Genomic DNA, 21,796 nt, shown 5'->3' with positions numbered 1-21,796 from the left:
ATTCATTGACTGAAATCAGCTGTGAAACCTAGCCTGGAATTTGGTTGGCTATTAAGTTTAATTTTGTCTCATCACTTCAAAATTTAAACAGCTTGGACCACTTCTACATTCATTAAAAACTTTAATCTTATAATGTTAAAAAAAAACAACTTTACAAACACATAGATGTAACTAGCCATCTCATCTAAAAAGCTATGTCATTCCTAGAGAGTTTTCAAGATCCCTGCATTTCAAAGCTTATTTCAAAAACCATCACTATTTTGCATTTATAAACTGGATCTTTGCAATAATTAACTATAAATATACTACTGGGCTTCTCAGGTGGTGCAATGGTAAAGAATCTGCCTGCCAATGCAAGAGACGCAGGAGACATGGGTTCAATCCCTGGGTCGGGAAGATCCCCTGGAGAAGGGAATGGCTACCCACTCCAGTATTCTTGCCTGGGAAATCCCAGGGACAGAGGAGCCTGGCATCTACAGTCCATGCAGTCACAAAGAGTCAGACACCACTGAGAAATTGAGAACCAAACAAATATACCATTATATACTAAATGTCCACATCCCAATTTTAATTACAGTATTCCTTTTGTTAACATAAAACACTGCATCTAGTAAAAGCATGATATATTTCTACAATTCAGTGGCAAAATTAAAGGGTCTTTGTAGAGAAGATAATGAAGCAAGCACCAAAATAGTTCAAACCATAAAATCAACATTACATTAACTTTAAGAAAAGCCAAGAATACAGGTGCTTATATAAAAGAGAAACACAGAACTTTATAAGAGAGGAAAGAGAGATGGCTTTTAAATATATTTAGATTCTCCAACCTAGATAAAAACTTTAAGAACACAAAGATGATAGAGACAGAGAGAGAGAGAAATAGAGAGAGAAGAGAATAAAGGGAGGAGAAAGAAGGTGAGAGACAGAGACGGAGGGGGCGGTGGAGAGCGGGGGTGAGGAGACCAAAGACCAAAACCTCACAGAAATAAAAATACACTCTTAAAGCATTTTTTAAAATGTAAATGTTTCAGAGAAGGTGAGTAACAGAGCAAGTGTAATTCAGTGCCACATTTCACAGAGTGCAAGGTAGAAACTAAACTCCACCAAAATGGAATTATAATAACAGTCAACACTTGCTTTATGAAGACAGGTCATGTTACAAGACTAAAGCGACATCAAGAATGCAGTATAAACACTTCAGAATGTTTAGGAGAACAGCAGTCTTTAAGTACCATACAAACGATTGATGAATTAGATAACTGAAGATTAAGTTAGAGCAAGGTCTCTACAATTTTCCATTTGGTTCTACTTCAAGTAGTCTATGATATACACGTGAATTCATTACATTGTATTGCACTATACATTAGCTGCTGTCATTGTACCCAAATGTAAACAATAATGCAGACTTTCTTGTCTATCTGCAGGTGTCCTTAGGTGGAAGATAAGTAATTAAACACTATGAAAAAGCCAGGAAATTTGTGTAGTTATTTACAGCATCCCTCAGTGAATGCGCATTTGGCTAAAGAGACCCCAACAAAATAAAGGGGAAAAGCCCCAAATATAGCATCTTCTATGTTTTAAAAAAAATCTTAGCTTATAAAAAAAAAAAAAAGATGATAAACCAATTGGCTTTTGTAGACCATTTAGAAGGCACTCATCTCTTCATGCATGTTTCCGCAAGTGTCCTAAATTTGGGTCCCAGATGATCCAAAAATTCAAGCCCATCTTCTTCTTGTCGTTCACTGCAACAGCCCACAGATCCAGCTGCTGATCCTCTTCCTTCGTAGTTATAGGTCAGGACATAGTCTTGAGCTTGCATATGGGTGTTATCCTGATCACACTGCCGGACCTTCTGCCAAGAGGAAGAACACAACATATTTTATTATTATTATTTTAAACACCAAGACTTACTAGCATAAAAATAATTGCTTTGATTTACCTTTCATTGTTTAATTTTTAACCAGAGTGTGTCCTCTAATGGATTCCTATGTATAAAAAATGCACATGATTGGTCTGTATCATAAATCACACCATCAATTAATTCACTACATAGCAGGTTTCTAAAAGTCACACATGTGGCAGCAAGTATGCAAGCGTTTGTCTTAAGGTATCATTGCTTTCCCTTTCCAGATTATGGCTAACGTGAAATGCATTCGTACAACTGAACCCGAATGCATGTGGCTCAAAGCTTTCCAGATAGGCAGAGTGACTGCAGGTTGGAGTAGCCTCAGATACCACTGTTGGTCTCTAAGACCTGATTTGTCTGATGGAAAATGGCAACACAAAGCCATGAGAAAAAGAATTTAAGTATCATCTCATTCTGTCAGAAAGAATTACCAACCAAACAAAATAGGAAGAAAAGTCAATACCCATTTAACCTCTGATTGCAATTCAATCAAAATTGAGGAAAATCAAATTTCTAATGAGTAGATTAATCATTAGGTGAAAAATCAAGATCATAATCATTTCATAATCATTTAGAAAGTTGAAAAGAAAGCAAAACTGATTTATGGGAAACTCACTTCACCGAGACGGGGCTGAGTGTAAGTGTGCCACTCGGAGTACGTGTATTTGCAGTTGTCGGTTGCTACTGGTCCTCCTCTACAGGAATCCAGCGTATGCTGTCCACCTTCCTTACACCGTTCCAGGGTGTGATGATGCCCGGTTTCCTGGCAGGACTCCATGGTCTGGTGCCCTCCTTTTACCATCTCGATGGTCTCTTGCCCTCCATTTTTCACTCTGGATCCCAGGGTGCCACAAACTCCCTGAGCGGAGCCACCCACGGCATGGGTTGTGAAGCCATTTGTGGAATACTGAAACAAAACAGTTGGCATTGGGGAAATACAGAGAAAAACAAAAATTGAGAAAAAGAGCAAATCATGCAGATAATGCCATGAACTTTGATGCTAAGCATTCCAAGGGCCGGAACTCAATCTGTCTTGGCAACCCGGAGTACCTAACTACCTTAATTCTACTACTAGGTAGCTTCCAATACAGGAAGCCAACTGCAAGATGTCAAGTGGTCTGAGCCTTGAGACAAGTCAGCAAACTTGATGTGTACTCCTTTTTTAATAAGCTTCTTAGACTACCATACAACTTCATTTGTGAAATCCTTCAAGCATCTCACATCTCAGGCTCAGGATTCCACACTATTGTCTCACACAGATTGACGCTGCTTAAATTCATTCCCTTCACCTGACTAGAACAGAAATAGAAATAATAATCGATAATTTTATTCAGTGACTAATTGAGTTCCCTTCAACAGAAACAAAATGAATAGAAATAACAAGTTGCCGTAAAAAGCAGCAATACTACATCCTTGTCATCTAATTAAATAAAAACAAATCAGCAGAGAAAGTAAGAACACCAAAGCTCTGGACACTAACTTTCCACATTATGTTTTTATAGGAAATTCTAAGTTTCATTTTTTCTAATACCTTCCTAGATGCCAACATCCTTTTGTTTTCTAGATCCTTCCTGCTCTAATCATCAATTACATTTTGGTAGGGAATTTATTTGTTCTTCATCCACATACTGGGGCTTCCCTCATAGCTCAGTTGGTAAAGAATCCACCTGCAATACAGGAGACTCCGGCTCAATTCCTGGGTCAGGAAGATCCGCTAGAGAAGGGATAGGCTACCCACTCCCGTATTCTGGCCTGGAGAATTCCATGGACCATACAGTCCATGAGGTCACGAAGAGTCGGACACGACTGAGCGACTTTCACTTCACTTCTTTCCTTCATCCACATACTAGGCTGGAACTCAAAACTGAAGCAGTGCAATCACCTGTTAGCATGATTGCTTCATATATTTGACCGCAGGCTTCTTTCTAACCCATAGTAGAGCCTGAAAGCCTCCATTAAAATTCTTCCCACGATGATCAAAGCCTGTAGTCATTTTATGGCTGCTGCCAGAAAAAAATTAAAACCATTATGCTGATGATTGGTGAATAACTAAATGAAACCCTTTTACAGCACAAACAGCAGCTTCAACATATAAAAAAGACAGGATTTAAAGTTGAACCCGTGACACACTTGAAATAGGAAAAAAAAAGAAAAAAAAGAATGATATGCCAAAGGATTTTTACTATTAAGTAACATTACATGGCCAAATTGAAATGCCATATATCACCACGGGATCAATGTCATTTGATCTGTCCCCTGTGACTGATGACATGTTATATATTGTAAGCTAACTGATTTCAAAAGAACTTTTCCCAGAAAAGATCACTATAGTTGGTTAGGCAAATTTATTGTTTGAATTTTTACTAATATTTTGGCTGAGCCATGTGGCAGGGGGGATCTTAAGTCCCTGACCAGAGACTGAACCAGCGTCACCTACAGTGGAAGTGCAGAGTCTTAACCATGGACCACTAGGGAAATCCCTATCGTCTGTACCTATTTTGAAAAGACAAACAATTTACCACTTTGTCATCGCCGGGAGCTTCAGTGTTTGACACAATGAGGTTCTGCTGAGTTAAATCATCAGGAAATACTTTTGGCTTTTTGGCTGCCCCAGTAGTAGCTCCACAGACCAAGGTGAATAAGACACCTGCAGGATGAGAGAGATGACTTCGGTTTATCATAAAAGACTATTATGAATTTATTATGACAAATACAAAAACAACTTTCCAGAAAACATAAATATTATTGCTTGAGTCAAAGCAGCATCCATTAGAAAAGCCTGCCTTAAATGGATATGCCACAAACAAGGACACACTCAGTGCTGTATTTGTGTTGAATTTTATGTCTGCACCAACCACAACAGCACTAATATGATACCTACATGCACTTTCAATATAAGAATTAAATATGTGTGTGTTAAATAGAAACGTAGCTATATACGAATGAGCAGCCATAGATAACAGTGTTGATTCTAAGAATGTATAATTTTAAAGGTTATCGCTTAAATTCGTGAAAGGACTTACAAAATAGCAATGCTATGCCCAACAATATTGCAAGGATGGCCCATTTTCCAAGTATCACTTTTCCATTGCCAGTCCTCAGACCTGAGCGGAAGTTGCAGTCATTTGGGGTAACACAATCACATAATATCACATCTAACTGAGTGACAAGTGACTGGCCAAGTCTATCTGTAACTCTGACAGGGACTGTATATCTTCCAAACTGGAGGTCATTCAGATAGGAGAGACGTGCTGCTGTATCTGAAAGGAAATAAAACCATGACTTATAGAATGTCATTGATTTCTTCTGAGCATAAATAACTAGTGACAGGATATTCATCATTATTTCCATACAGTGGATATTCCTGATGGGAATGGCACGAGTGCTACACGACTGTAAGTGTGCATGGACAAAGTCTTTCTGATCATATACAAGTTTGTCTATGCTGCCTCTTTGTATAAAGGTCTTTTGGCTTTTGTAATAATATATTTTATCTGTCCGTACACAAATCCTTCTTATCACAAATAATAGATTTGTTAACAGATTGACTTTTATCATATCTTTAAAAATTTTAATATGACCAAAATTTTAATTTTAATGTATCTTCTTTTACTCACGATTCATCAGAGAATTTCATAGTCTGAATTCCGGATGTTTCTCCTTACTTTATTTTCATATATTATGCCAAACCATGAACTTACTATCAAGGCATCAGTTATGATGCTGGAACTTTTTCTCATGTTCCTATAAGACACTGGGACCAACCTTATATTTTTTGCTTTCGATGTTTTTTTTTTAAGTCAAGAGTGGAAAATATCCAGATCAAAATCCAACAGTCTCGGAGACAGAGCCAAAAATATACTACTTTACATATAGATTACAAATGCCCATGCCCAAGAATAATCCTCCCCAGTTAGCTGGCCCAGTGTGACATTTTTATTATTTCATATTTGACGCTCTAAATGTAAACTTCAATACTTGGGTAAAAAAATAAATCATTGAATTGAGTCAATTTTAAAAGAAAGCATGGTTAACACAGTGTCCATGAATGTGTAAGAAATAATAATAAGACTAACAAAACCAAAATTTATGATTCAAAACATACCATGGCCTATTGCATTGTCTGTCTTGTTTACTCCCCCCTATAATTCCATTTTATACATGAATAAATGAATACCAAAGAAGAATAAATAGTATAATGAGACCTAAAGCCTTTTTAGGATACAGTCTTCTCAACTTAGTGTTTCCCATGCTTTTGGACTATTTCACAGCCCAGCAAAACTTTAAACTAATACAGTTTTGACCAACATAATCCTGTTAGTATTTCACTGTACTAAGCAGGAATCATTTTTAATTACCGCCTCTTTTAACATTATATAAAAAGATGTGATATTACGACACCAAAGAAATAGAGAGATCATCTAAATATAAGGCTGCTTTTCACATACACACTCATTGGTATGCTAAGTCGCTTCAGTCGTGTCCAACTTTTTGCGACTCCATGGACTATAGCTCTTCAAGCTCCTCTGTCCATGGGATTCTCCAGGCAAGAATACTGGAGTGGGTTGCCATTCCTTTTTCCAGGGGATCTTCCCCCAGGGATCAAACCCGCAGTTCTTATGTCTCCTGCATTGGCAGGCACACTCTTTACCACTAGTTCCACTTGAGACTCATTGGAATGCTATTAAAAACACTGAATATTTTGTCAGTTAGTTCACAGAGCTACTTATAATAGGAAATCAAGAAATATTCACTGAAAGCCTGGGGATGAAAACCATTCAAGGGCATTTTTAAGGCAACCCCCATTCAGTTTACAGTAGATGAAAGTTAGAGTGAGGGTCATGAAAGCGGGAGTGACAGGACATGGTGCACAGGTTGTGCAGTCAGGAGACACAGAATGTGCTGGAAAGTTAAGAGCTGATGTAGGGAGTGAGGGAATGGTGGCACGGAGAGAAGTTCCTTTTGCTTTTGCCATTCTTGTCACCATAGATTTTAACAAAGGTAAAGTTGGAAGTACACACTGGGACCAAGTTGGGGAAGAATCCCACATAAAAAACAGATGAGAAATGGTCAGAAGTCAATGCAGCACAGAGAAGGGATCGTACAGTGGACACTGTGATGCACTCCCAGATCCCCTGCAACCAGGGATGTACTGTCCCAGCTGCTTGGGAGGCTATCAGCACCACCAGGGGCTGGGCCTTCCTGCCAAAGGTCATGCCCCCTGGGCCAGCCCAACCCACTGACGGAGTCACGAAAGAGCACGGAACAGAATGGCCACTCAGGAATGGAGACGACGCAGGCGTTAGTCAAGGCTGTCCTTTGGCCTGAGCTGCAGCTTGAGTTCTCCGTTTGCTCCACTCTGCTTCCTTTCCGTTCATGTATACTGATGCCTCCTGCACTCCCCTGGTAGCTCAGACGCTAAAGCGTCTGCCTACAATGTGGAAGACCTGGGTTCAATCCCTGCGTCGGGAAGATCCTCTGGAGAAGGAAATGGCAACCCACTCCAGTATTCTTGCCTGGAAAATCCCATGGACAGAGGGGCGTGGTAGGCTACAGTCCAAGAGGTCGCAAAGAGTCGGACACGATTGAGTGACATCACTTTCACTCTCTTTCATACTGATGCCAAGGAAACACCTTGACAAACATTCAGCCCAGAAAGACTGTCTCAGCGTCTGCTTCCCTGGGAACACACCTGCAAAGAATAGGGATTCCCCCTGACCAAGGAAACCACTGTCATGCGACAAATCTGTGTGGGTGAAGGCACACAAGCCTGGCAGTGGTTCTATCAGATCTAGTCTGGTGGGGTCAGGGCGGGAGGGATAGCAGTGTAGCGTGAACAAGAATTCACGCAAACCATAGGGAATCTTGGCACAGGACTGACCAGAAACAGGCTCTTCCCACACCAACGCCAATAAACTCGTTCATTTGTTGGTGGTTACCATACAGTGAATTATTTTTCTATATTTAGACACTTTGATGCTGAAAACAACAGAGTAACATTTAGAAATACATACCATTAACCTTTGTCAGTCTCCACATTCTAAGTACCTCTGAATCAGGAACACCTTCCAAACTGAAGTCAAAGGGTGGGCCGTGTATAGGTTCATCAGGATCTACAGCAACAATCTCGGCCGATGACATGACAGTTTTACAGATTATCACCGTCCGCTGAAGTATGACTGGGCCGTTATCATTCACATCCTCAAGAATAATCCCCAGTACTCCATTACATGTTCTCCCATCTAGAAAATTGGATATGAAAATATAATTTCTTGATTTTTGAGTTTCTGTTAGGCAATTACACATTGAAAATTACACATTATTAGGCACTTGTGCCATAGAAATGACAGGAACAGGCACAGTCCTAGGTTACATCATTAAGGTATGTTAAAAGAAAGACATAATCCATTTCAAATATGTTGTACAGAAAATAACTGCTATTTAGATTTGTCGTCCATTCACTAAAAAGCTGCAATAGACATGGAATTTTTGTAGAGGTGAGTTTTGACAGATTTTTAAAAAGAGGGAGGAGGAGAGGACCAAAAAGGTCATTTCTGGTACAGTCAAAACACCAGGAGATTTAACAAGGTGGGAAAACACATACACAGACCTGTGTTCTGGACATAATGAAAGGGAAGGCATGTGGAAAGCACTTAAGGTTTGAGGGCAGGAAAAGTAAAAGGTAAAAGGCATAAGATATGCATTTGGAAGATTAGAACAAAATTAGTACACAGAAACGTTTAACACACAAAAGCCCCCAGAAGTGGAAAATCACTTGCAAACCTGAATAATAATTCTGAGGTAGCCTAAGGAATTCATCTATCAATACAGTCAATAAACTTACTGAGTAATTACTTTGTACAGAGCACTACAGTGGAAAATCTGGGACATCGCACCACTGAAAGAACTAGTAAAGGATGTAGCTCAGCAAGAAGAAAAGAGAACTAGAAGAGAAGAAATGAGACACAAGAAACAAGGCAACTATCTCTCACTCTGGACAACTTTAAAAAAAAGACAGAAAGGTAGCAGGAATATATGCAAACATGTATTTTATCTGCCTGAAAACCTTTTCTATTAGGACAGAATATTCTCTTCCCTCAGATTTTTCTGGTTCTCATGCTACACGGTGTTTTCTTGCTCTCTCTGAAAAGAAGGATTGCAGGACGTCTTAAATATTTCTTTCGATTTGTGTCCACACACAGAGTTGAAAGCACATGTCTTACTGACTGAATCTGATTAATTGCAATGGCTTTAAAAATTGACCTCTACAGTGTTTGCTGTTCTACCACCGTAATAAATGCTTGAATTTCCCTTTCATGAAATGTGTAGTTGTTCAATAAACTTTTTTTTGCACATTGTGATCAGTATTGGTATAGAATATTTCAACCAAAGATTTTAGACATCTAACTCAGTGTTTCACAGCTCTGTTCTTCATGTGTTAGTAATAAATAATATTCTTTTATTTATTGGAGTATATGCATGCAGTGCTCACCTTCTAATATTAATATAATTATATATGCGTGTGTGCATGCTAAGTCACTTCAGTTGTGTCCAACTCTTTGAAACACTATGGACTGTAGCTCCTCCGTCCGTGCAATTCTCCAGGCAAGAATACTGGAGTGAATTGCCATGCCCTTCTCCAGGGGATCTTCCCAACCCAGGGATCAAACCTGCATCTTTTTTTTTTTTAATTAATTAATTTATTTTAACTGGAGGATAATTACTTTACAATGTTGTAGTGGTTTTTGCCAAACATCAACATGAATCAGCCACAAGTGCACATGTGTTTCCCATCCAGAACCCTCCTTCCACCTCCCTTCCCATCCCATCCCCCAGGGTCATCCCAGTGCACCAGCCCTGAGCACCCTGTCTCATGCATCAAAGCTGGACCAGCGATCTGCTTCACATATGATAATATACATGTTTCAACGCCTAACCTCTCAAATCATCGCACCCTCGCCTTCTCCCACAGAGTCCAAAAGACTGTTCTTTACATCTGTGTCTCTTTTGTTGTCTCGCATATAGGGTCATCGTTAACCATCTTTCTAAATTCCATACATATGCGTTAGTATACTGTATTGCATCTCTTATGTCTCCTGCATTGGCAGGCAGGTTCTTTACCACTAGTGCCACTTGGGAAGTCCTAGTTCCCAATTCTATACAGGTAAATGCCAATTTCAAAAAAGTCTTGGAAGGTGAACTACCCACAGGTCCACAATTTATGTGCATGACGCTCTCCTGCTAAATGTTTTTACAAATCTGAAAGCACACTACTCCTCCCAAAAGTTTGAACCTTACAACAAGAGAAGAAACCTAAACTCAACTACACAGAGGAGGCACCTGGGTGAAACTGCCAAGTGAGGTTAGACCAAGAAGAGAAACTGAACTCAAAGCTTAAAAAAGACCTGCATTTAGAATAGGGGAAAGCAGTAAAACCACAACATACAGATATGAGAGGAATGTGTGGAAAAGTTGAGACACTGAAAACTTGAGGGAGAATTTTCAAAAGAGGAAACAAATGCTGATGGGAAGCCAGAGAGAGGAAGTTAGCATAAGCCCAGAGGTCAGTGCTCACAGGAGACAGCATTTCTCATATGGAAGCAGGTGGGGTGGGGAAGGTCCAAAGGGAATGAGTTGATATAGATCTTTTAAAAAGGTAAAGAACTAAAACAAATAGACAAAAAACATACTTTAGTACAATCTCAGCTTATATAAAAAGAAAATATGTGGAGTTACTTATCCCCAACCAGCTTCAAAAGAAATGAATGGAAAAGGCCTCATTATACATTTATTTTCAACCACAATGATGATTCAGTGCCTCTCATCTAGATGCCATGAAACATTTGTTCTCTCGCTTATTTTTATCTCCTCTGCAACAGAGGAAAATGTGGAATAAAATCATATCCAAAATCTCTCATTCCAGACTAATTTTTATCTCATCAATGAACAAACCATTTGCCAACTGCCATACAAAATGTAAAAATAATGGACTTGATATTCATATTATTTCTCTTCTTTTCACTTGCCTTTGACCAAAAAGCATGTCTTGACAAAGGGACAAAGGAAGCTGAGGTCTTTAAGGATAGTCTTTAATTGGATGAAGTTAAATTAACAATGATTTCAACTTTACCAAATCAATCAATGGATATGAGCCATTTCTCATTAATTTAGAAAAAGCTGAAGTACCTAAAATATCCTCCAAAATCACTTCTAAAATCTTATTTTGCAAGCTACAGTATAATAATTTATGTTTACTGTAATTAACATTTATTTTACAGAGGCACAAAGTTCAAATGTACGTTACAGTAAAAATTATATTTTATATTTTAAGAGGATCCCATTCCTGATCATTGTGCTCACATTCCCATTTTGCAGGGCTCATGCTGCTGCTGCTGCTAAGTCACTTCAGTCGTGTCCGACTCTGCGACCCCATGTACAGCAGCCCACCAGGTTCCCCTGTCCACGGGATTATCTAGGCAAGAATACTGGAGTGGGTTGCCATTTCCTTCTCTGTACAGGGCTCATAGAAAATGATTTTACATTTTACATGATTTTGTGGATTCACAGTATTTGTTTTTCTAATTTTATAGTATCAGAATACTAACCCCCAAGTATAATGTTAGTTTCCTGTAGGAAGATACAACGCTTTTAGGATTGTGTGTGCTAAATTGCTTCAGTTATGTCTGACTCTTTGCACACCATGGACTATAGCCTGCCAGGCCCCTCTGTCCATGGGATTCTCCAGGCAAGATACTGGAGTGGGTTGCCATGTCCTCCTCGAGGGGATCTTCCCAACCCGAGGACTGAACCAGAATCTCTTATGTCTCCGGCATTGACAGGCGGGTTCTCTAATACTACCAGCACCGGGGAAGCCCTTTTAGGACTATCTATGAGAAAATTAAATATATTATCTCTATAATGAATGTTACTGCTGAAGTATTTTTTTAAGAGATATGAATAAATTGAAGCTGATTTTACTAAAGATATTTTCTCCACTAAAATGAACAATTATTTAATTTTAATAAAGTACAGTCATATATTTTCTATGACTAAATTATTTTATACTTACATACAAAATTGAGGGTGCTACTGGAAAGCAAACTTGAGTTAATAAATGATAACAAACCTCTCAACACTTGTCATCTGGGGAGGAAAAAGCTTTGAATGTACATTGTTAATTTACAAATGGAGGATGTACATGATTGAGAGTCTACATAGCTGGCTTAAACACAAAGTCCTTACCTTTGTCTGAGGCAATGATTGAAATATTATATATACCACTTCTGGCCTCTCTATCAAGTCTTTTCAAAGTTGTGATGACTCCTGAGTTTTCATCCACAGTGACCCACCCTTCTGGATCACTTGATTTCATATACCTGTGAATAATGATGAGTTAAAATAGCAAAACAGATCAGAAGTCAAATTACAATCCTACTATCAAAATAAATTATACATTTTAAAAAGTGAAAGTCGCTCAGGCGTGTCTGACTCTTCGTGACCCCATGGACTATACAGTCCATGGGTTTCTCCAGGCCAGAATACTGGAGTGGGTAGCCTTTCCCTTCTCCAGGGGATCTTCCAACCTAGGGATAGAATCCAGGTCTTCCGCATTGCAGGCGGATTCTTTACCAGCTGAGCCACCAGGGAAGCCTAATGGACACAGAAACTTTTTTTTCTTTTCTAAGGAAAAAAAATATGGTCAATTTGACGTTCACTAAAATAGAATTACAAGTACCTTATGCCACTGCTACTTCTTGTTTCCGGGTCGTATGCTTTATAGCCAATGTTCTTTGTTCCCACTGGTACGTTTTCTTTAATTCGAACAGTTTGTACCCGAGGGTCACACTCAGGGCCCTCATCCTGATTTTGTACATTAACAGTGACTGTTGCCGTGTTCATGGTTGATCTTGAACTACCAATATATGGAGCTTCATTAACTGCACCAATTTGCAGGGTCACCTGCTGTTTTTCTTCATAATTCAGTGGCTGCAAAAGCAAGCAGGTTGAAAATCAGATCAAGATGCAGTATTTGGCCATGTGAACTAGTGTGCAACTAGTTAGCTTTGGGAATACGTACTAAGTGCTGGCTCAGGAAGAGTCATGAAAATACTAAACATATACCCACAAATGTGCTGATTCAGTATTTGGGTAGAGCCAGCCAGAAAAAAAAAATCCTTCAATTGCAAATTTAACACAATATCACAGGTCCTAATGGCAATTTCAGATAGTATTTAATGAATTATTATTATTTGATATATTACTTTGGGGACTCCATGCCCTAATCAACAGTAACTTACTATTCCATCAATTTGGGCACAGCTTATCCTATCCTCCTGAGATGAATACAAATATTTGCACCTCATTCAGCGTAGAAAAGTTGGGTCAAATTTTATAAGATGTTTTTAAGATAAGAGACAAGAAAATAGAAAGATTATGGCCTTTACACTTTCCTTTTCTACCTTTTTAACCCCAGTTGCTCCTTAAAAAATGGGTAGTACCAAAAAAAAAAAATGGGTAGTACCAAGTTTAATGGAAGGTGTTAATTTTATTTTGCCTGATTCATAGCTGTATTGAAAATGGGTGAAACCATTTCCCAGAAGACAGAATTTTTTTTCCTTCATTCTTTAATTGGAGGAAAATTGCTTTACAATGTTGTGTTGGTTTCTGCACTACAACAGCTAGAATCAGTCATAACTTCACATACATCCCCTCGCTCTTGAGCCTCCCTTTCCTCCCTCCATCCCACCCCTCAAGGTCATCAGAGTGCCAGGCTGGGCTCCCTGTGCTGTCAGGTCTTAGATTTCACAGAGATAAATTTCCTTTCTATAATGCCGAGGATTAGGGCAGGGTCGGATGAAGAAAGAAACAAGATTTAAGGGACAATCCCTTTGCTGTTTGAAGCAGAAATTAACCCACAGACTGCAGCTAATTTTCATCACAGTAAGAAAAACCAATCATTTTTAATCCATTCTCCTTGTGAATGTAGAAAAGGGAAACCACAGAGACCCAGGATAGAAGCACGTTCTAGTAAAAGAGGCAGCAGAAGCATAGGCTTCTATGGTTTTGTCCAAAGCCAGAGCTCAGATGACTTTATGGGTTAACTCCGCCACCTGAATTAGCAATGATGTCTCCTGAGATAATTAGAGATTATTAGAAAGAGGTTTTGGAAGTATTTACATCTTTGAATGGTTGAGGACTCCCATTCCAAACCAGGAAGTAAAGAACGTAATGTACACTGTATCCAAAAGAAGAGATCTATAAACAGCTTCCCTATGAGTCTGACCAAGAAAAACTCATTATTTGGGAAATTCAGTAATGAAGTAGCAGCTCCTTGACACAGTGATAGAAAGAATGGACTAGGAAAGCCTAGTAGTGTCCCACTGGTGCCAAAACTGTGCTAGCTTTTTAATTGTTAAGAGACACTGGTTAAAACAAAAAAAAAGAAAAAAAAAACGCAGAGATATTCGTTACAAAGTGGGTACTATATCATATTAATTGAACATACATATATATAATAATTCTAAACAATCATACCTTTACAAAATGTTCTCCAAAATGAGTACAGTCATCCCACTACATACATGAAGAACACAGTACTTACATTTACTTAACTGTCTATTTTAGATCTGCATTTACTAGAATTCCTTTCTTTTCATTAAGCTCTAGCATACTAATCTATCATATTATTAGCTGCAAATAACTAATTTGCTGATTTATTCTTACCTTAACCACACACAGAACTCCTTCATTGGTTTGGGAATCTGTTACAATTTTAAAATTTCCATCTTCATTACCCTTTAAAATGGTATAATTAGCCCTCCAGTTAGCAGTATTAATTAAATCCTTATCCTGAACAGCAACACGTAAGATTTCCACATCAATTCTATTCTCCTCCACCGATGCCACATACTAAAGTAACAAAAAATGACAAAAGAAGTTTAATTAGTAACTCTCACAAAAGCAGAACATCATGTAAAGTAAGCCTGGCTCTTCTAATTTCCAAAAATCATGTTTGGAAAGTGAAAGTGAAAGTTGCTCAGTCGTGTCGGACTCCCTGCAACCCCATGGACTACATATACCGTCATGGCCTGGAATTCTCCAGGCCAGAATATTGGAGTGGGTAGCCTTATCCCTTCTTCAGGGGATCTTCCCAACCCACGGATCGAACCCAGGCCTCCCGCATTACAGGTGGATTCTTTACCAGCTGAGCTGCAAGGAAAGCCTGAGAATACTGGAGTGGGTAGCCCATCCCTTCTCCACAGGATCTTCCCGACCCAGGAATCGAACTGGGGTCTCCTGCGTTGCAGGTGGATTCTTTACCAACTGAGCTACCAGGGAAGCCCAAAACTATGTTTACATGATTTAAATCCTAAGTCCAAACTACTGACATATGGCTGGGAATACTTCATTTGAAATCACGGGGCATGAAGGGAGATGTGTATATTTAGTAATTAACTCTGCCTTTTACATTTTCTTATATTAAAATCACACACTTACAGAAGAACGGGTGAATGTTGGCAAGTTGTCATTCACATCTTCAATATTAATGATGCAAGCTGCAGTTGTCTGCAAACCAAAATACTGACCATCCATATCTTGAACTTTAATTTTCAGCTGGTATTTATCAATTAGCTGAAAAGAAAGTAAGAATTTAATTACTGAGTGAAAGCAACATTATAAATGAAATCATAACTTATTCTATAATTTTCTTTGCATGGAAAATTTAAGAAGTACACTATTAGGCTTTATAGTTTTCATATACTGGCAGAGGAATAATTTCCTCATACTAACTTTCAATTAATTTATGAAAATATAGTAGTTTCTCAAATTTAAAGTGCTACTCATAGAATCAACTTGGTTTTTGTATTACCTAACAGAAAGAAAAGATATTGTCATAGCACACTTAAAACTGCCAATTAATCAAAATCTTTATCTCCTATTCAAAGTATATTCTTACATTCAAAAATACATTAACAGTGACTCTGCACCAGTCTTATAATAAAGCAATAACATATTCTCTTGTAAAAGTGGTGGATTTTAAATATTTACTTGACATTTATTAAAAGATCATTAAATTAGCATGAGAAGAAAGTTCTGGAGCTTTGTAAATTTTTTTTTTTCTCTTCATGGAAAATAGTGTCTGTTTTTTAAGGATTTTCCATTCTTCAGAGATTGCAGACTCATCACTAGTTTAAGAAAGTGTGTTTCCCCTCATAACGGTCTCATCTGTCACAAGTATTGAGATATGGAAGGATTAACGGCAACTCTAATAATAATGCCACCTACACTGAACATTAGGAAGCTTGGGTTCTATTCCCAAGTTCAAAAATAGCAAATGTAACCTTGGATAGTTGGAAAAGCCTTTTTCCTTAGTTTTCCTCTTCTATAAAATGATGATAATAACACCTTTGCTAAGTAATTGACCTTTTATCATAAGACAAAAAATATTTCAAATACTTCCTAACCTTCCACCTAGAATAGTTGCCCTTCTCTTAAAAAACCAAATTAAACGGGGTCTCATGCATTGCAGGCAGATTCTTTACCAACTGAGCTATCAGGGAAGCCCTTTCCTCCCTTTAGACTTCTTAAACTTTCTAGTCCTCATGCACTGGACTCAATATTACCTAAAATAAAACTATTAATAATATTGGCTCTCAATGGCTATGCTTTTTACACTCTTGATTTTTCCTGATTTACTCCTCTCTCATAATCAATCATATGTAGACATGAAACAATTAATGGTCTTATTTTATTCAAAAATTTTAAAAGCTCAGGCTAGTATACTTCTAGGAGGAAATATGGATTCTATTTGTAGCAAACTATGATTTATTGGGAATGATCAACTGGTAGATAACACGAAGACAGAAATGAAGGTTGGGACTTAAATATCAACCTATGATTATCTTCAGATGGAAGAAAAGTTCTGATGCTCAGAGAGATTAAAGGCCGGAAGGCCAACAGAAAAAAAATCAGAAACCTGGGATCAGACAGTGAGTCCAGAGCTCTCTTGGGTAAAAGAACTCCAAGACTTCTTCATTAGTCAAATGTTCTCAAGTGTTTTATCAGAAGAATCTATTTAAGACTCGACGACAAAAGAAAATTTGGTTTATAACCTGCTCTTCCTGAGCACACAAATTCCATGAAGAATCTCTATAATCTGTAGACCTGTGACAGCAATCCATTCACTTAGCAAATGATACTGCATTCTTCACTGGCATGTGTGTGTGCATGCTTGCTCAGTCGCTTCAGTCGTGTCTGACTCTTTGTGACCCTAGGGACCGTAGCCCACCAGGCTCCTCTGTCCATGAGACTCTCCAGGCAAGAATTCTGGAGTGGGTTGCCAGTTCCTACTCCAGGCAATCTTCCTGACCCAGGGATTGAACTCACTCTGCATTGCACGTGGATTCTTCAGCCCTGAGCCACCCAGGAAGCCCCTTCACTGGCACAGACTCGTTGTAAAAATACATAAATTATAAATAATAAAATTGAATTAAAAAATAGAAATTTTACTTAGGAATGTCCTCATAAATGCAGTAAAAATGATTAATTTTAACCACTGTTATTAAATCTCAACCTTCGGTCCACATGAAGAAATGGGAGGTATGTATAAAGCCCTTCTGCATAATATAATATGATGTTCTTCCAAGGAAAAGTACTTTCAGGATGGTTTGATTTAGAAGCTAAACTGTTTTTACATAAAAGACACCTAAGGTTATTCAGTTTGGTATGTGGAAGACATTTTGACATACATAAGGCAAATCTGTCACTTAAAGAAAAGGCTATCTGATGCAAATGATTGATTGGAGCTTTCAAGCAAAAATAAGGATTCTAGAAAACTTTTATGAACTATTGTGGTATTAATGGAGATGAGTAGGTAATTGTTTTAATATTGTTTAATTAAATGTGTCAATATTTGGAGGATCTGCATAAGTCAGTGAGCCACTATTTCCCATACTACTAATGCACGATGTTACAAAACCACACATGGTAAATAAACTAGTCACTTGTAGCACAAGACAATGGATTTTGATGTGACAAAGTATGAAAGTTCATAGACAAAGCTTCTTCAGTGTACATGGCAAAAAACATTTATGAAACTACCACCTGTCAAGTTTTGGTGTAGTATATCAAAGAAGACTATCCACAATGATCTGGAATTACTATTAAAATACTCCTCTCTTTTCTAACTTCAGGTCATCTTGGATTTTCTTTATATACCTTGATTAAAACTATATAACAGACTGAATGCAGGAGATATAAAAACTAATCACTCTTACATTAAGTCAGGTATTAAAGAGATATGGAAAATGTATAATAATGCTACTCCTCATTAAATTGTTTGTTTTGGAAAGATAATTATTTTTATAAAAATATTATTTATATTAACATGTAGTATCTTAAATGGGTAAGTAAATACATATCTTTTTAACTTTTATCAGTTTTAAACATTTTTGGATTAAACAGTAATAAATATAATCCACACAAACAAAAGCCTGGAATTGTCAATAAAATTTAAGACTGTAAAGGGCTCCTGAGACCAGAAAACTTGCAGACCACTTCCCTAATTCATGGGAGAGGAAACAAATTAATATGAGTTTTAGTAATCAAAGAGAAACCTGACAAACACACATTACTATATTTTAAAATTAAGAATTATAAATGTAGGAAGTGGGCCAGATAAGCTACTATAAAAGAATTCAGATAAATAAATGCTAACAGTTGAGTAACAGTTGAATAACAAAATGAGTAATTACTAAACTAGGATAGCTGCAGGGACAATGGATAGATGTGAATGTAAGATCGTTGTGGAGTTAATATCAACATGCTTTGGAAAGTAATTTGACTTGCAAGAGGAGACATCGAATACAATTTTGAGAACATAAGTCCAAGATGACAATAGAAAAATCATTAAAGGATAAAAATATTCTAATGTCATTTTAACTAAAAGCATGGTAATGAGAGTTATGTTCAGAAGGAAAGAAGAATTCTAGATGTACTGCATCTTAGGTAGCTGTGAAATGTTCAAATAAGGATTCCTGTCAGTCAACTGAAAATGTTGAATCAGAGATCAGCAACAGATAAACTTTCATTTAATCTATGTAAGGGGAAAATGTAGATGAGATTGCTAATGAAGTTGCACAAATAGAAAGAGAAGCAATGTTATCTGTAGATAAGAAAATTCCACAAATTCAAAGTTTTACTTTACAATTACAACATTTCTTGTTTTTTTCCAACTATAAATGTTTATATTAGGAAATTTGATTTTATAAATCATATATTTCAGGAGAAAATGAATTAGCAGTTCAAAATCAGCATGCTGCAAGGTTAATGACCTCCATCAACCTACCTAAAATAATTTTTGTTAGATTCACAATATGCCTTTCAAAAGCTTATCTGCAGGTGATATACAGCGAAACATAGGTACTACCAAAAGAGCCGACTCATTAGAAAAGACTCTGATGCTGAGAAAGATTGAGGGCAGGAGGAGAAGGAGACAACAGAGGATGAGATGGTTGGATGGCATCGCTGACTCAATGGACGTGAGTTTGAGCAAGCTCCAGGAGGTGGTGAAGGACAGGGAAGCCTGGCGTTGGCGTGCTGCACTCCATGATATCCCAAAGAGTCAAACACGACTAAGTGATTGAACAACAACAAATCAGGTTTTATTTGTTAATATTTGTTACCTCTCTGTCTAGCTGAGATGATGATGTGGTGATCACGCCTGTAGTTGGATGCATAGAAAAGAGGGTGGGTGATGCTGGAAACTGCTCAATGATGGAGTACCTCAGACGCGTGTGCAGTGTGTCAGGCTCATCCTCGTCTGTTGCACAAACCTGTCCCACGGTAGTACCTACATACACAAAAATCCTCTTTAATTTCCCAAACTTTTACAGTTTCAACTTTCACTTTAACTCCTCTCTATCTACCACAAAAAAGTTTTGCACGATGAATAATAGGAATAGCATTTGTACATTTTCAGGATTCCATACAAAGTATCACTTCCTTTTAAATATCCCAATATTCCAACATTTTGAAATTTGGTGACCATATCCACATTTACTATGTTTATTGTATAATTTTATAAATGTTGATAATATCTCCCCATGGCCTTTGTATTTCTTAACTAAAGAATTCCACTTATTCTTTAAGCTTTTTCTATTTATAAGCCTGCACTTAAATTGATCATATGGGTCAGTTTGCTCTGAAAATTCTTAGCTTACTTTGATCTTTCTAGAGGAAGACTAAAAATCTAATTCTAACTCCTAGTTGAAATGGTCCATATTTCAAGAGATTGAGAAAATATATTATTCTCTAATAATAACAATGTCCAGAATGCATATGTGTGTGCGCGCCAAGTCACATCAGTCATGTACAACTCTTTGCAACCCTATGGGCTGTAGCCCACCAGGTTCCACTGTCCACAGGATTCTCTAGGGAAGAATACTGGAGTGGGTTGCCATGCCCTTCTCCAGGGGATCTTCCAGATTCATGGATTGAACCCACATATCTTACATCTCCTGCCTTAGTAGGCAGGTTCTTTACCACTAGGGTCACCTGAGAAGCCCAACAATGCCCAGAATACAGTCTATCATTTAATCACTACAGATCTCTTCAAGGCTAAGACTTCCACTGCTCAATAACTTCTTTTCAGAAAAGAATATTCTAAAAATATTCTTAGAATATTTAGAAACTATGGTCTCTTAAAAATATTTCTTTTATCTCACACAGAAAGGCAAACTAACATTGAGTAACTCCTATTTTTCAGGCACTGTGCTTGGCATTCAAGGTATACTGCGCTTCATTTAACCTCGTATGTTAATGTCTCATGTTACAGATGAAGAAATCAAAGCTTGTAAAGATTAAGAAACTTGCCCAAGGTCACGGCACACAGCTAGCAAATGGCAGCGGAAAATGCCTCCCACAGCCACCTGTCGGGCAAGTCCCTTGTTCCTGGCAGTAGGCTGTGCTACCTCCCAGTGGCCAGAATGAAAGTCAACTAATGAACTGAAACACTAAGTTGCCGTACATTGCCAAGGTGGGTACTCACCAACTTTGCTGTTTTCAAAAACTTTAAAAATGTAACTTGTTTCTGTAAAAATTGGGTAGTTATCATTTTCATCCTCAATTCTGATGACTAGGGTCAATGGATATTCTGGAGTATATCCATCTGGAGTTGTTGCAAAGGCAACTAGCTGTGAAGAGAGTAACATTGAAAGAAAAAAGCGAAAATAAAATATGGTTCAAACTTGCTTATGCTTTGCCTTTCAATTGGAGACTGTTGAGCATCACAGTGTGGGTTTTACCATTTGTTACTACTTTTGCATGTGAGCATAATCTTAATGCCACAAGAGATAGTTAATTTCATGGTGTACTATAGCATTTTATAATATATTATATCTAATACAATAACATAGATAAATTTGTTTTCCTCACCATTGCTGTACTGTTGTTCACGAGTGTAATGGTTTTTATTATTATTTTCTTGAAAGGGTCCTGAGAACTATTTTGTTTTGCTTGAAAGTTTCAAGTGCATGTATTTTAAATACAATTTTCTGGATCTTTTATAACTGAATTCTTAGCATTCCAAACTCCCCAGGTGCAGTCAACTGAGATACTGTTTTATTTTCTAATTAGAATTTTAGTCATATTGATGGCTATATTTAGATAACTGTCTTCATAAGAATTTTTTAATTTAAAAAGGGGAGTCAGAAATGGACGAAGTGAATGGCCATAAATTGTGTCTAGAATGCACAATGCACAATTCTGATTATACAATATGAATTTAAATTCCATTTTATCTGCTAACAGCTGTCATAGAAAGAACAGACTATCACAGGTACTTGGAAGGCCATGTCATAGTAATTATAAAACTAAATAATTAATTCATCC

At 37.6% G+C, this 21,796-nt stretch overlaps 1 protein-coding gene across 5 annotated transcripts in view; it reads right to left on the bottom strand.

Moving 5' to 3' along the window:
• Nucleotides 1–546: 546 nt before the first annotated feature.
• DSC2 (desmocollin 2) overlaps nucleotides 547–21,796 on the bottom strand; it is a 36,071-nt gene continuing 14,821 nt past the window's right edge. For 3 of the 5 annotated variants that reach the window (XM_081561165.1, XM_081561163.1, XM_081561164.1), the window contains 11 exons: nucleotides 20,955–21,099; nucleotides 19,591–19,757; nucleotides 15,404–15,538; nucleotides 14,630–14,815; nucleotides 12,642–12,892; nucleotides 12,149–12,282; nucleotides 7,921–8,148; nucleotides 4,930–5,166; nucleotides 4,426–4,553; nucleotides 2,523–2,813; nucleotides 547–1,852 (listed from right to left, as the gene is read on the bottom strand). In XM_081561165.1, the coding sequence (XP_081417291.1) occupies nucleotides 1,655–1,852; nucleotides 2,523–2,813; nucleotides 4,426–4,553; nucleotides 4,930–5,166; nucleotides 7,921–8,148; nucleotides 12,149–12,282; nucleotides 12,642–12,892; nucleotides 14,630–14,815; nucleotides 15,404–15,538; nucleotides 19,591–19,757; nucleotides 20,955–21,099 (2,100 nt within the window). In that variant the 3' untranslated portion in view covers nucleotides 547–1,654. Of the gene's footprint in view, nucleotides 1,853–1,939; nucleotides 1,986–2,522; nucleotides 2,814–4,425; nucleotides 4,554–4,929; nucleotides 5,167–7,920; nucleotides 8,149–12,148; nucleotides 12,283–12,641; nucleotides 12,893–14,629; nucleotides 14,816–15,403; nucleotides 15,539–19,590; nucleotides 19,758–20,954; nucleotides 21,100–21,796 lie in introns of all 5 variants that reach the window. The other 2 variants (XM_081561167.1, XM_081561166.1) reach the window with 1 other exon arrangement.

Source organism: Giraffa tippelskirchi, chromosome 14 (assembly GCF_054371585.1).
Source record: "Giraffa tippelskirchi isolate mGirTip1 chromosome 14, T2T-mGirTip1v1.2.pri, whole genome shotgun sequence".
Classification (NCBI taxonomy): Eukaryota; Metazoa; Chordata; class Mammalia; order Artiodactyla; family Giraffidae; genus Giraffa; species Giraffa tippelskirchi.
The sequence above is the reverse complement of the archived record's forward strand: the minus strand, read 5'-3'. Positions and strand labels throughout refer to the sequence as shown.